Here is a 14,192-nt window from a genome sequence, read left to right as displayed (position 1 = left end):
TCCTTGCAGACACTATGTCACATTCTTAAACAGCTGAGCCATAATGGGAACACTAACAAAACAGCAATTCTTGAATTTAATGGTTTCACTTCTTGACCTTCCCTGGATGACATCACCAGTGGAGAGAAGAGTGTCCACTGCTCCTTCTCAAGCTGAGTGCTCAACTCCACCTGTACATCTGTGAACCCTGGATGGACAGAGGTAGCTCAGGTGGACTTCTCCCCTCTGTTCCTGTCCCTCCAACTAGGTTCCCAAGCCTGGCTGCAGGTTCCCAAGCCTCTTACACAACCATTGTTCCGTCTTGCCATTTTGTTATATGCTGGTGTCACATTCCATTATGTCAACGTTATGGGATGTGATAGAAGTCAAAATGATTAGAATTGGATATGCTGGGCATTTTGGTTATCAAGAATATCATGAGATTTAGTCAAATGTTTGGTTCTTCAAGAGGGCTCAGTATATGCCTTAAGAATCTGAAGTGCAAAACTTTGCTAAATGGAGTTAAAACAAAACGAAACCAAACCAAACCAAAATGAAAAAGTACTACATACTATCTGCAGTAGAAATTTGAGAATTATAATCTCTAGGAAAAAAGACAATTCTGACCCATGCCCATGAGTAATTAAGGTAGGTCCACAGAGTTTAAGAAAGCTACCTTACTTTCTTTTTTAAAAAAAATTATAGTAACTTTACTTAAAAATCTTCACAGATTCAAGATTATTGATAGTGATACTAAAATTTTTCCCCCACCCTTTGTTCTGTTGCAACATGAGTATCTAGACATAGTTCTCAATGCTACTCAGAAGCATCTCCTTGTAAATCTATTCTAAGTTGTGTCTGATAAGCCCAAGCTCCTGATCCCTCCCACTCCCTCCCCCTCCCATCAGGCAGCCACAAGTCTCTTCTCCAAGTCCATGATTTTCTTTTCTGAGGAGATGTTCATTTGTGCTGGATATTAGATTCCAGTTATAAGTGATATCATATGGTATTTGTCTTTGTCTTTCTGGCTCATTTCACTCAGGATGAGATTCTCTAGTTCCATCCATGTTGCTGCAAATGGCATTATGTCATTCTTTTTTATGGCTGAGTAGTATTCCATTGTGTATATATACCACATCTTCCGAATCCAATCCTCTGTCGATGGACATTTGGGTTGTTTCCATGTCCTGGCTATTGTGAATAGTGCTGCAATGAACATGCGGGTGCACGTGTCTCTTTTAAGTAGAGTTTTGTCCGGATAGATGCCCAAGAGTGGGATTGCGGGGTCATATGGAAGTTCTATGTATAGATTTCTAAGGTATCTCCAAACTGTTCTCCATAGTGGCTGTACCAGTTTACATTCCCACCAACAGTGTAGGAGGGTTCCCTTTTCTCCACACCCCCTCCAGCACTTGTTATTTGTGGATTTATTAATGATGGCCATTCTGACTGGTGTGAGGTGGTATCTCATGGTAGTTTTGATTTGCATTTCTCTTATAATCAGTGATGTTGAGCCTTTTCTCATGTGTTTGCTGGCCATCTGTATATCTTCCTTGGAGAACACTCTATTCAGGTCTTTTGCCCTTTTTTCCATTGATTGACTGGCTTTTTTGCTGTTGGGTTGTATAAGCTGCTTATATATTCTAGAGATTCCTTTTAAAATTGTACCTCACAAAATCAAATACCTCGGAATACACCTGACCAAAGAAGTAAAGGACCTATACGCCGAGAACTATGAAACTTTAATCAAAGAAGTCAAAGAAGATGTAAAGAAATGGAAAGATATTCCATGTCCATGCATTGGAAAAATCAATATTGTAAAAATGGCCATCCTACCCAAAGCAATCTACAGATTCAATGCAAGCCCTATCAAATTACCCAGGACATTTTTCACAGAACTAGAACAAACAATCCAAACATTTATATGGAACCACAAAAGACCCAGAATCACCAAAGCAATCCTGAGAAACAAAAACCAAGCAGGAGGCATAACTCTCCCAGACTTCAAGAAATATTACAAAGCCACAGTCATCAAAACAGTGTGGTACTGGTATCAAAACAGACAGACAGACCAATGGAACAGAATAGAGAACCTGGAAATAAACCCTGACGCCTATGGTCAATTAATCTTTGACAAAGGAGGCAAGAACATAAAATGGGAAAAAGAAAGTCTATTCAGCAAGCATTGCTGGGAATCCTGGACAGCTGCATGCAAAACAATGAAATTAGAACACACCCTCACACCATGCACAAAAATAAGCTCAAAATGGCTGAAAGACTTAAATATAAGACAGGACACCATCAAACTCCTAGAAGAAAACATAGGCAAAACATTCTCGGACATCAACATCATGAATATTTTCTCAGGTCAGTCTCCCAAAGCAATAGAAATTAGAGCAAAAATAAACCCATGGGACCTCATCGAACTGAAAAGCTTTTGCACAGAAAAGGAAACCCAAAAGAAAACAAAAAGATAACTTACAGAATGGGAGAAAATAGTTTCAAATGATACAACTGACAAGGGCTTAATCTCTACCTTACTTTCAACAGTCAAAACACTCCCTGCCTTGACATCACCCCAAGAAGGAGGTGAATATGACAACAAATTACTTGTTTCCCTCTAATGCGGGGCTGACATTTTAGCACTACTGATATTTCAGAACAGAAAAATGGAAGTTGTCAGGCCAGGGATTGAACCCACACCACAGCAATGACCCAAGCCACTGAAGTAACAACTCCAGATCCTCAACCTGCTGAGCCACAAGGAACTCCAAGAACAGATAATTCTTTGTTGTGGGGGGCTGTCCTTTGCACTGTAGAATGTTTAGCAGCATCGCTGGACTCAGCCAGCAGATGCCAAAAGCACTTCTGGCTCTTGTTATGACAACCAAAAATGAATCAAGGCATTGTCAAGTGTCCCCTAAGGGGCAAAAGCACTTCTAGTTGAGAACCACTACCTTATGGAACCACTGGGACTGATCCCAGCCAGCCTCCACCTCCCAAGCAGCCCAACCCTTCCTGGACTCATCACCAAATCCCCTCCCCTCCCTAGTGGATCTGTATATCCCCTAGTCTGAATCCTTTCTGCCCTCTCCAGCCCCTTCAGTCCTTCACTGGGAACTTACAAGTACTCAACAGCAAACGGTCTACATGTCTTTTTTTCCTTTTTCCTGTTTTTTTTTTTTGGGGGGGGGGTTTGTTTTGCTGTTGGTCACTCCACGGTATATGGAGTTCCTGGGCCAGGGACCAAAATCGAGCCACAGTTGCAACCCATGCTGAAGTTGCAGCAACACCAGATCCTTTTGACCCACTGCGCAGGCCAGGGATTGACTCTGTATCCTGGCGACACAGAGATGCTGCTGATACCATTGCACCACAGCAGAAACTCCATTTTCCATGTCTTCGTGGAATATTCCTTGTTCTAACTCTGAATTTAGGATGCTGTTCCCTAACAGCCCTCTCCTATGTCATGATGGGTTCTTCTCTCTTACCCACATAATCCCCTTTGCCAACTCCAGACTACACCCCTGCTCCAACCTTCTTCAAGAAACTCAGCCACTTAGAACAGGGGTGGGCAGCCTATGGGCCAAATCAGGCCCACCAAGTATTTTGGTACAGTTTATTGGCTAAGAATGGTTGTCACGTTTTTTAACGGTTGGGGGAGAAAAATCTAAAGAACTTCATGACATGTAAAACTCAAATCTCAGTGTCCATAAATAAATGTTCACTGGAAGGCAGCCATAACGCATTCACTTACCTGTTGTCTATGGCTGCTTTTACGGTACAAAGGCAGAATTTAGTTGCATAGTTGCAACCAAGGCTGTCTGGCCTGGGAAGCTTAACATATTTATTATCTGGCCCTTGACAGAGAATGTTTCCAACCCTCGTCTTTGAGGCACATGGGAACAGTCTGTACCATCCCCTCCCAACCTGCTGTCATCATCCACTACCTGCCAGGTCACTCTTCCATGTGTCTTAAAATATATACACAACCAAAAGCTGGATGGCACAACTGCTAATATCAGCAAATGAATGAGGTTCAAAATTACCTCTATGGGTTGGAATGTTGTGTGGAAACCAAGAGGATGAAATTTAAAGTTTATATATTAAGTCCCATGCAATGTTCACTGTCAGAAAGATGAACACACAGAGCTGGAAGAGGATGTAGTGTGTGCAGACAGGGCTAAGAAGCAGGATGAACAGTGAAATGTCACAGGGAAATCTCTATATAATGAAATGCTAAGCAATAAGAAAGCTGTCACATTATGGGCCAGATTTAGGGCAGATGACTTTCTTAACAAGCCAACAAGTTCAAGGATAGACTGGGGTGCCCTAGGGAGGGCAGAGTCTGAGAAAATGCTCTCAGAAAGGGCTCCTGCTCTGGGCTAGACAACCTTGAAGCCTTTAACCCTTACATTATACACTATGGCAATTTAAACCAGAGACACTGGCTCTTCTGCTGATTAGATGCTAAAAATAATTTCCTACATAATGTATGAAAGTGCCAATATTTTTATTCCTTCCAATCAAATCTGTAAAGTTTTTGTTTGTTTTGTCTTTTTGCCTTTTCTGGGGCCGCTCCCGCGGCATATAGAGGTTCCCAGGCTAGGGGTCTAACTGGAGCTGTAGCCGCCAGACTACACCAGAGCCACAGCAACGCGGGATCCGAGCCGCATCTGCGACCTACACCACAGCTCACGGCAATGCCGGATCCTTAACCCACTGAGCAAGGCCAGGGACCAAACCCGCAACCTCATGGTTCCCAGTCGGATTCGTTAACCACTGCGCCACAACAGTAACTCCTCAAATCTGTAAAGTTACTTGCAAAGATGAAACTCACTATGGTACACACAGTCCGCAAAGGTACTTTGAGGTGGCAGACAACCAATAAACTCATACATTATTTGATGAATGCTCAGCAGAGAGCTCTACTTCTTCAGAAACTAAATGAGAGTTTAGAGCCTTAGAATTAAAGCATTCAGCGTAGAAGGCCTAGGTCTATAAGAAGACCTGGGTATTTTTTTCCTGTTTGACTCTCTTTGAATTTTTATATTTACCTGAATAAAAATAGAGCTACATGGTATGTAAATCAAATCCCATCCCTAAAAAGTCAGAAGTGAAACTCCTATTCAATATGACCATGTTGCGAAGAATGGTGGTTTGCAAAGTGGTTCTATAGATCTGACACTGAGAACCCAAGGTCAAAGACTTAGATTTAACCTGGAGCGAGGCCCCCTAGTCCTGGGATTCATCATGAGGCACCAAGCCCCTGCTTTCTCATTTGTAATGTGAAGATAATGACACTTGTCCTGCCTGGACCCTACAGAGGATAGTCATGAGAATTCAATTCAAGTGATATAAAAGTACTGTCTGAATGAAAAGTGCCATATACATTTTAAGGCCACAGGGATCTCTTTCTAACCGGTAACACAGTTCTATCTTCTTTTCAAAAGTCTTGGCATTAGGTGGGACACTGAGTTATAAAATCCAGCCTAAAATTCCGCATATGTGGCGTAGGCAGGCACGTTGCTACAAGGGAGCAGTCAGCAGGGCCAGAATGTTCACACAGATGAAGAGGAATCTAGGTCAGGCATCCTTCTGTGTCTTTCAGGGTCTACAGGGAATGAAGTACAATGAATTTCCTGATTCTAAGGTAATGTTTTGAGGCACAGATGCTGAGCAGGTGACTAAGCTATGAGAGCAAGGATTATTTCCCAATTTGCTTCTCATCACCCTGTCCCTCCATCCTCCTGAATCTGCCAAAATTATGCTGTCCTTTGGGGGTCAAAGGACAAAGTCCCTCCAACAGCTTCATGGATGAAGCTACTTCATAATCATCACCTGAAAATCATTCTCTTTATTTATAAGCTGGAAGGTGGATTGTTCTTAAACAAATGCTATGAAATTTCCACTAAAATACTAATTTTGGTAAAATGACAAATCAGTCCTATTTGAAAACATTGAGACAGGAGCATTCAGAAAAGCATCTATATGGCCTTTCATTCCTGATCCCACCAAGCCTGGAGCCTCAAAACCATGAACTGTGCCCAGGATGGTCCACCCCACTGTTGTTACCTTTGCCAACATGTTACAAGGTGTTTTCATCTAAACCCACAATACAGGGACCTTTGAAAGGTGCAAGAGCAAGAAGCAGAACAGGAACAAACATGACACAAGTCAGAGCGAAACAACACCAGGTGCTACTGACAATGTCTCCTAACTCCTATCTTCAGCATCTTTGGTGGTTTTACATACAGATTTTTCAGCCTATGGTGCACATTTTCCTCAATTTTCTCCATGCTAATTTCTCAAGGGATTAGCTAGAAGAGGTGTTCCAGAGAGCTTCCAGGGTCCTGTGAGCACTGCCTGTGTTTCTTGAAGATCTTAGGTCACACAGTACAATGTTCATGGTAGATTTCTCATTCTACAATCTGTTCAGAAGCACTGGTCTTCTTCTTACTAAAATAGAGCTTGCTGTACAAAGACTCTTAGAAATAGGAAAACCTGTAGATGGAGGACTGCTTGATGAAGAAGGGTGTCAACATAGACCATGCCCTCCTCTTCCTTCTGCTATAGAAGGCACCAAAGCCATGGGCTGGTTCTTGCTCTAGTGATCCCGTGCCTAACAGACTGCTTGGGACACTTTCTGGTAGTGGTGAGAGTGGGTGTCCCCATAGGGATGGAGAGGGAGAGATCTAACTGTGTCACTCTCTTAAGGTCATCCAACTTATTCTGAGTTATGCTCTTTTTCACTGTACAGCCTTCTGACCTACACCTGGCTCCGAGGTGGATCTCCGTGATGAGGGAAAATACTCCAGTCCAATGATGTGAGCAGGGCTTCCACCAGCAGCAGGAAGCAGTGCACAGGTAATCAGTGTATCAGTCAGCCCCAGTGGACCTGGCTGGCACAGACTGGTCCTCAGAACCCTACTATCCTAGTGCACTGATAGCGTCCATTTGGAAAGATAAAACTGGACCTAGACCCCAGAGCAGCATGGTCATCCTTTTGCTGTACCTGTTTTATGGAACCACTTCTGAGCGTCTACAGATTTTTGTCAAGCTTTTTATTTTGGCATCTATAATTTCTCATGGGATTGTCAATCTTTCTATTTCTTTTTAGGCCCTTCCTTCATTCTGACTTTCTCCCAGCTCAGATGTAAGGTTCACAAGAATGGAGATCATACCTCTTCCATGTATTTGTCTTCATGGCTTCAAACAGCCCTGGCCTAAAACAGACACTTAATAAAAATGTGTGCTATATGAGTGACTGAATAAATGATGGCATTATCATTTACTGAAATTATATGCAAGTATGTATTTGCTCTATTTAACTCAACCTCAATTATGTGTTGTCATGGGGACCTTAGATTCTAACACTCTCACATTCGTAGTGACTACCATTAATTTCTAAGCCAAAGTTCTGTGTTTTGGATTCTGTTCCAGTTGATAAACCACAGCTTTTCTAAATAGATATTAACTGCGATACTAAATAATATAAAACACAAGTGGGTGAAGACCAGCTCATGGGGTTAGTAAGATCAAATCTGCACACATCTGCACAAACAGAACCACTTAGTCCTGGAAGGTTCTGGGGGAATTTGGGGTGATGTTTGAATGGTAGAGAGGAGGCAGGGAGTAGATGGGCCAAGGATGGTCAGGGCAGGCGTGGGGGGGGGGTGTGGCCTCCCTCCCTCTTTTCCGCGTTCTCGTGCCCCTGTCCATGACTGGGTAAAGGCTTACTTTTCACGGAGATCTTGCACTTGACTGGTCTTGAAGCCTGGAGCTGATGGGGAGCAGGGACTGGACGGGGCCGACACAGGGCTCTTGATGCTCTGCACCGAGTGCCTTCGGCTCCGCCTGCGGTCCAGGCCCCGGGACTCACCCCCTGCACCACTACCACCACCGCCACACACACTGGCCCTCCTCCGGTCCCTGCGCCCGCTGGGGGGCGGCTCGGCAGTCTCATCACCGTCCTCCAGCCGCAGCGCCACCTGGAAAAGCAGAGAGTGCCCAGTGCAAGGTCAGTCTTAACAGCCTTTCTTAGCCCCACCCCCACTCGCTTCTCCACAAGGTCATCAGAACCACAAGCATCCCAAGCAATCTGCAAACTGAAAAGATGCTCTCCACTGAGTATTTTCCTAAATGGATACAATAAGGTCAGTCAATGTCACAAGAAGGTCCGAGAAATATTTTATAATTCAATGGGCTCTTCACCCTGGAGCCCAGCACTGCCCTTCCCAGATTCATCTCCCCCTGGTTCCTTTTTGATCTTCTCTGGTCCAGGAGGTGTGGTCACTCCTGAAGCCCAGCGGCCGGAAGCCCTGGGTTTCCTGACTGTTCCTGAGCTTGCTAACCCCATGAGGGTGCTCAGAAGATCAAAGCAAGGAGAGAGGCAGGAGCCACGCACTCTAGGTGAGCAGGACCCGGCCTCACTGGCAGGTCTTCTGAGAGGCCTGACCACAGCCCCCCATGGCTCCTAGGGAACCCTCCAAGCCTGGTATTGGGTGGGGGTGGAGCCGGAAGTTACACCAGCTCAGCCAGCTTGCAAGCTGGTCACAAAAATTTAGACCAGAAATAGACTGGACCTCTAGGGTTCACTTTTTAAATAATCTCCTCTGACAAGCAATGAATACTTGTGCAGAAGAATAAGTGCCTCACATGTGGCCACTTTGGCTTCCATATGGAAACGTGAGCCAACTGGCACCATAGCCCACACCCCCACCCTCTTCCCAGGGATCTTTTAGCCCTGCTCCTAGTTGAGAGGTGCCCTTTCCAAAGGCCCAGCTCTGCCACCTCTAAATCTCCTCTATTCTGGATCCTACTCCATGGCTTTCTTACCTCACGTTAACACCCACCATCTGTGCTTTTGCCCACGTTCCTCTTTAAATGCTTCTCAATGAGCTAATACACTCATCTGTATCTCCAGCTTCTTTAACTCTTTTATGCCTACTTTCTCAAAAACTAGAGTCAGAAGAGCACAGTTGACATTGACTAGACCTCTGTGTGTCTGGCTGTGCGACTAATGGACCAGGCATGACCTGCAGCAAATTGCTTGCCTGAGAGTCTCTTGCTCACCAAATGAGGCCAACAGCATTGCCTTTGTAAGTTTGTGGTAAGAATAGCTTCTATAATGTATGTAAAGTAGCTAGGGTAGGGCCTTTCCCATGACCGGTACTCAATAAATATGACCATTCTTCCACAACTCGTGCCCTTGGATGAAGGGCCTGGGGTGCCCACAAATTCCTCCATCAAATAGAACTGGCAGGTCAGGACCTCCTGCAGCCCAGGCGGACCAGGCCCAACCAAGTCCAGCGGTCCTCTGACTTGGCACCCAAGGAGTCACATGGTCCCATATCCATGAAGGTGCATATTTTCTAGCCTGGTGGGTGCTCTTGGTCACATTTCACAACTTATACAAGTGAGAGAATAGAGAAGTAACATAAAGACCCAGACAGCTGACCACAGGATTTGGCATTGACATCACCAGTCTACAGAAAACCTGGCTGTTGTAAAATCAGTGGTCCCCCTAGGTCCAAAGTGTTGGCATCTGTGTTCACATGGCAAGGTGAGCTTTGCTGAGTCAAGGCCAGGCTGACTATTTTCATCCTATTCTAAGGATGGGTACCTGAGATGTATGACCTGTTTCCCAGGAGTACACCCTCCCTTTATGTGCTCCATCTCCAACTTCCTTTAGCTCTAGCTTTTAGATAAGATCGATTTAGTGAAAACTACATGCCAGATACATTTCATAACAAACTCCCAAATAGAGGATGACAATTTAGTAATATTTTGACCAGGCAGACATAATTTGGGAAGGCTTAAGGTAAGAATTGATAAGAGTTCAGAAAAATCTCTGGAGTTCCCGTCGTGGCGCAGTGGTTAACGAATCCGACTAGGAACCATGAGGTTGCGGGTTCAGTCCCTGCCCTTGCTCAGTGGGTTAATCATCCGGCGTTGCCGTGAGCTGTGGTGTAGGTTGCAGATGCGGCTTGGATCCCGCGTTGCTGTGGCTCTGGCGTAGGCCGGTGGCTACAGCTCCAGTTCAACCCCTAGCCTGGGAACCTCCATATGCCGCGGGAGCGGCCCAAGAAATAGCAGCAACAACAACAACAAAAAAGACAAAAGACAAAAAAAAAAGAAAAATCTCTATTGCAAAATCTCACTGGAAAGCCTGTTTCCTAATGGGACCCTCTGCAGAACAACAGAAAGAACTAAGAAAGAAATTATGTATCTGGTTAATCACTTTTATCACCTCAGTGTGAACACCTTAAAGGGGAAAGTTCTCTGGAGAAAGTCTGAGAATGACTAGATACCTAACCAAGGACAGTATGTAAAAATGTTATTAGCTAATTATTTTTTCTTCATTTCTAGATATAAAAATTCTAGAGTATTTGAACTTATTCTGACCTGAAGCATTGATTCAGCTTTTTCTTAAGCCCACATTTGAGTTGATAAGGTGAGGGAATAAAACACAGTCTAGATATTTCTAATTCTTTTGTCTAACCTCAGACATCCAAGGATCAAACAGCTCACAACTGCCTTTGAGGGAGGCGTGTGGAGAGTGCATGAAGTAAAATCTAGTTTGACTGCTGTTTGTCCAAAAAGATGGAGACAGAAAGTTTAAATGAAAAGTAAAAAATTATCAAAATGGCACCATAAAATGGAATTCATTGAGGCTGACCTAAAATCCAGGTCCTCAGAGTTCCTGTTGTGGCGCAGCGGAAACACAGCCAACTACTATCCATGAGGACAAGGGTTTGATCCTTGGCCTCGCTTGGTGGGTTAAGGATCCCACTTTGCCCTGAGCTGTGGTGTAGGTCACAGACGTGGCTTGGATCCTGCCATGCTGTGGCAGTGGCGAAGGCTGGCCACTGTAGCTCTGATTAGACCCCTAGCCTGGGAACCTCCATATGCCACTGGTGTACCACCCCACCCCATCCCCCCCAAAAAAAATAGAACACATCATGGTCAAGTGGGTTATATGTCAGGAAAGCAAGGATGGTTAGAGGATAAAAAGAAATAAATTAAATATCAACTTAAAAATCTAGAAAAAAAAAAACCAAGTAAACTGAAAGAGGATTAAAGAAGGCAACCATAAAGACAAAAATGTTTTGCATTTTTTAAAAACAGAAGAGCACTAAAAATACATAAATCAAAATTAACAAAATAGACAAACCACAGGATCTCCCGTTGTGGCGCAGTGCCGGAAACAAATCCCACTAGTATCCATGAGAATTTGGGTTTCATCCCTGCCTGGCTTTGCTCAGTGGGTTGGGGACCTGGCATTGCTGTGAGGTGTGGTATAAGTCACAGACGTGGCTTAGATCCTGCACTGCTGTGGCTGTGGTATAGGCCGGTGGCTGTAGCTTCAATTAGCCTGAGAACTTCCATATGCCACAGGTTCGGCCCTAAAAAGCCAAAAAAAAAAAAAAACCCACAAGCCACAAGTTAATCTAGAAAAAAAAAATGGGAGAAATTACAAAAATAAATAAATAAATAACAAAGGGAAAATAACTTCTCAAGAGAGGATATTAAAAACATTCATAAGAGACTATATATTTCTTTAGTAAGCAATTTAAAAATCAAGATGAAATGGCTAATATCTTAGGAAAATATAATTTAGCAAAACTTATCCCCAAAACCATAGGGAATTTAAATAGACCAATATTCATGGAAAAAAAAACAGTTACCAAAGATCTGCCTCCAGTATACAACACACACACACACACACACACACACACACACACACACACACACACACACTCCTCCTCTGCCTCTACCTCATCATCATTGTCATCACAGGTCCACAGCATTTCCCAAGGAAATTTTATCAAATAATCAAAGACCAGAGACAAGGGCAGAGAAAAAGAACAAAAGCATCCAAATATTTTTACAAAGCAAGACTAAAATTGTTACTTAACATAACAAGTATTGCAAACACATACAAAGAAAAGGATAAGAACACTCCCTGGTAGCGTTGCCATGGCAACAAAACTGCAACCAGCCAACATCAATCAAGAGAAGAACAGATAAATAAATTGGGATTTATTCATCAGTGGTGAAAATGAACAAACTGGAACTCCACGTAAAAACATGGTTAAGTCTCAAAAACAAAAAGCAAAAGAGAAACTGTAGGAGGACACAAATGGTATGGTTCCATTTATAAAAAAGACAAAATTAAACAATACTTTGTTTAGGGATACAGACTGGTAGGAAGGCATTAAATCAGCTGATCTGTGGACTCTCTACTCCTTTTGTAGGAGTGATGCTTCTGGGGAAAGAAGGCAATAACTCCATCTAATTTTTTGTAAATATGCTAATAACTAGAATACATAATGAACAGCCTGAAGATATTTTCTAGTGTGAAAGTTCTTGTTTCTGGAATTCTCTTAGCAGGCTAAGGATCATCTATACTAAATAAACCCAGAATTTATGGCTCTATAAGCCAAGATTCTCTGGGCTATGTAGTAGCGATGCTTCATAACTGAGTATTACTCACTGGGCAAGGCGAACCACACTTAGAGACCTTGTCTATTGCTCTGGGTCAGAAAGCACATGCCTGATGCACAAATAAAAGACCTGGGAATCACATGGAATGTCCCAGATCTCTCCCTGCTTCTTTGCACCTGTTTGTCCTGGAAATGACTAGCCTAGGTAGATGAGTATAGCTCTGTCGTAGAGAGCAAATTCTCAGATGGATCAGCTCTTATTTGATAATCTGATTCTTTGTGTTAGCTCACAGAGTAAGGCATGTTCAGGCAAAACTATTTTTATTTATTTTTATTTTATTTTTTTTTTGCTTTTTAGGGCCACACCTGTGGCACATGGAAATTCCCAGGCTAGGGGTCAAATCAGAGTTGCAACTGCCAGCCTATACCACAGCCACAGCAACGCCAGATCCAAGCTGCATCTGTGACCTACGCCACAGCTCAAGGCAATGCTGGATCATTAACCCACTGAGTAAGGCCAGGGATCAAACCCACATCCTCATGGATATTAGTTGAGTTCATAACCTGATGAGCCACAATGGGAACTGCAAAACCATTTAAAAAAAACACAAAGGAATAGTGCTAGGAGTTGGTTTGATGACACCAAGGAGGGCTACCAAGGACATTTTCTAATTACTGGTCATATTTTAGTTCGTAAATATATGAGTGTATTAGGGTTCTCCAGAGAAACAGAACAAATAGAATATACTGGAGATTTAATCTAAAGAACTGACTGACATGATTCTGGAGGCTGAGAAGTTCCAAGATCTGTAGTCCAAAGGCCTGAGAACCATAAGAGCCAACAGGATTAGTTCCAGCTGGAGGTCAAAGGTAAGAGGTACCTTATGTCCCAGCTCACTACAACCTGGCAGAGAGTAGATTCTCTCTTGGTCAATCTTTGGTTCTATTCATCCTAGACTGGATGAGGGACACCCACATGGAGAAGGGCAATCTTCTTTCCTCAGTCTACCGTCTGAGTGCTCATCTCATCCAGAAACACCCGCACAGTCACAGAATAATGTTTGATCAAATATCCGGCCACCCCATGGCCCAGTCAAGGTGACACAAAAAAAATTAACCATCATAATGGCTATTTGTTTTGTTGTTTTTTGAATTATATTTATTTACTTATTACTTTTTTTTTTTTTTTAGGGCTGCTCCCACAGCATATGGAAGTTCCCAGGCTGGGGGTTGAATCGGAGCTGCAGTGGCCACCCTACACCACAGCCACAGCAACACGGGATCCCTGACCCACTGAGCAAGGCCAGGGATCAAACCCAAGTTCTCATGGATACTAGTCAGATTTGTTTCTGCTGTGCCCCAACAGGAACTCCTTTGAGTGACATTTATGATTGATATGTACTTAATGCTGAAATATTAAGCAAATGCCATTTGACAAAAGGAAGATTGTAAACACAGAACATCTTTTGAAAAGTTTGACATAAATGGAAGGAGGAAGATGGGGAGGTAGCTTGAGAGTCAGGTAGGCTAGAGAGAAAGTGTGCCTGAAACAGGAAGTAGTCACCTAGGGAAGGTATCCAGTCTACTTTTCTTTCTTTCTTTTCTTTTCTTTTTAAGGTCTCACCCGTGGCATATGGAAGTTCCCAGGCTAGGGGTCGAATTGGAGCTACAGCTGCCAGTCTACACCACAGCCACAGCAGTGCAGGATTCAAGCTGTGCCTGTGACCTACACCATAGCTCGTGACAACACCAGATCCTTATCCC

At 43.5% G+C, this 14,192-nt stretch overlaps 1 protein-coding gene across 6 annotated transcripts in view; it reads right to left on the bottom strand.

The window, feature by feature from the left end:
* FHOD3 (formin homology 2 domain containing 3) overlaps nucleotides 1–14,192 on the bottom strand; it is a 556,170-nt gene that overhangs the window by 187,524 nt on the left and 354,454 nt on the right. For all 6 annotated transcript variants that reach the window (XM_047794147.1, XM_047794143.1, XM_047794144.1 and 3 more), the window contains exon 10: nucleotides 7,720–7,970. In XM_047794147.1, coding sequence (XP_047650103.1) covers nucleotides 7,720–7,970 — 251 coding nt within the window. The remainder of the gene's footprint in view (nucleotides 1–7,719; nucleotides 7,971–14,192) is intronic.

The sequence above is a fragment of the Phacochoerus africanus genome, chromosome 8 (assembly GCF_016906955.1).
Source record: "Phacochoerus africanus isolate WHEZ1 chromosome 8, ROS_Pafr_v1, whole genome shotgun sequence".
NCBI classification, from domain to species: Eukaryota; Metazoa; Chordata; class Mammalia; order Artiodactyla; family Suidae; genus Phacochoerus; species Phacochoerus africanus.
Note: the sequence above shows the minus strand (reverse complement) of the source record. Positions and strands in the feature narration are given on the sequence as shown.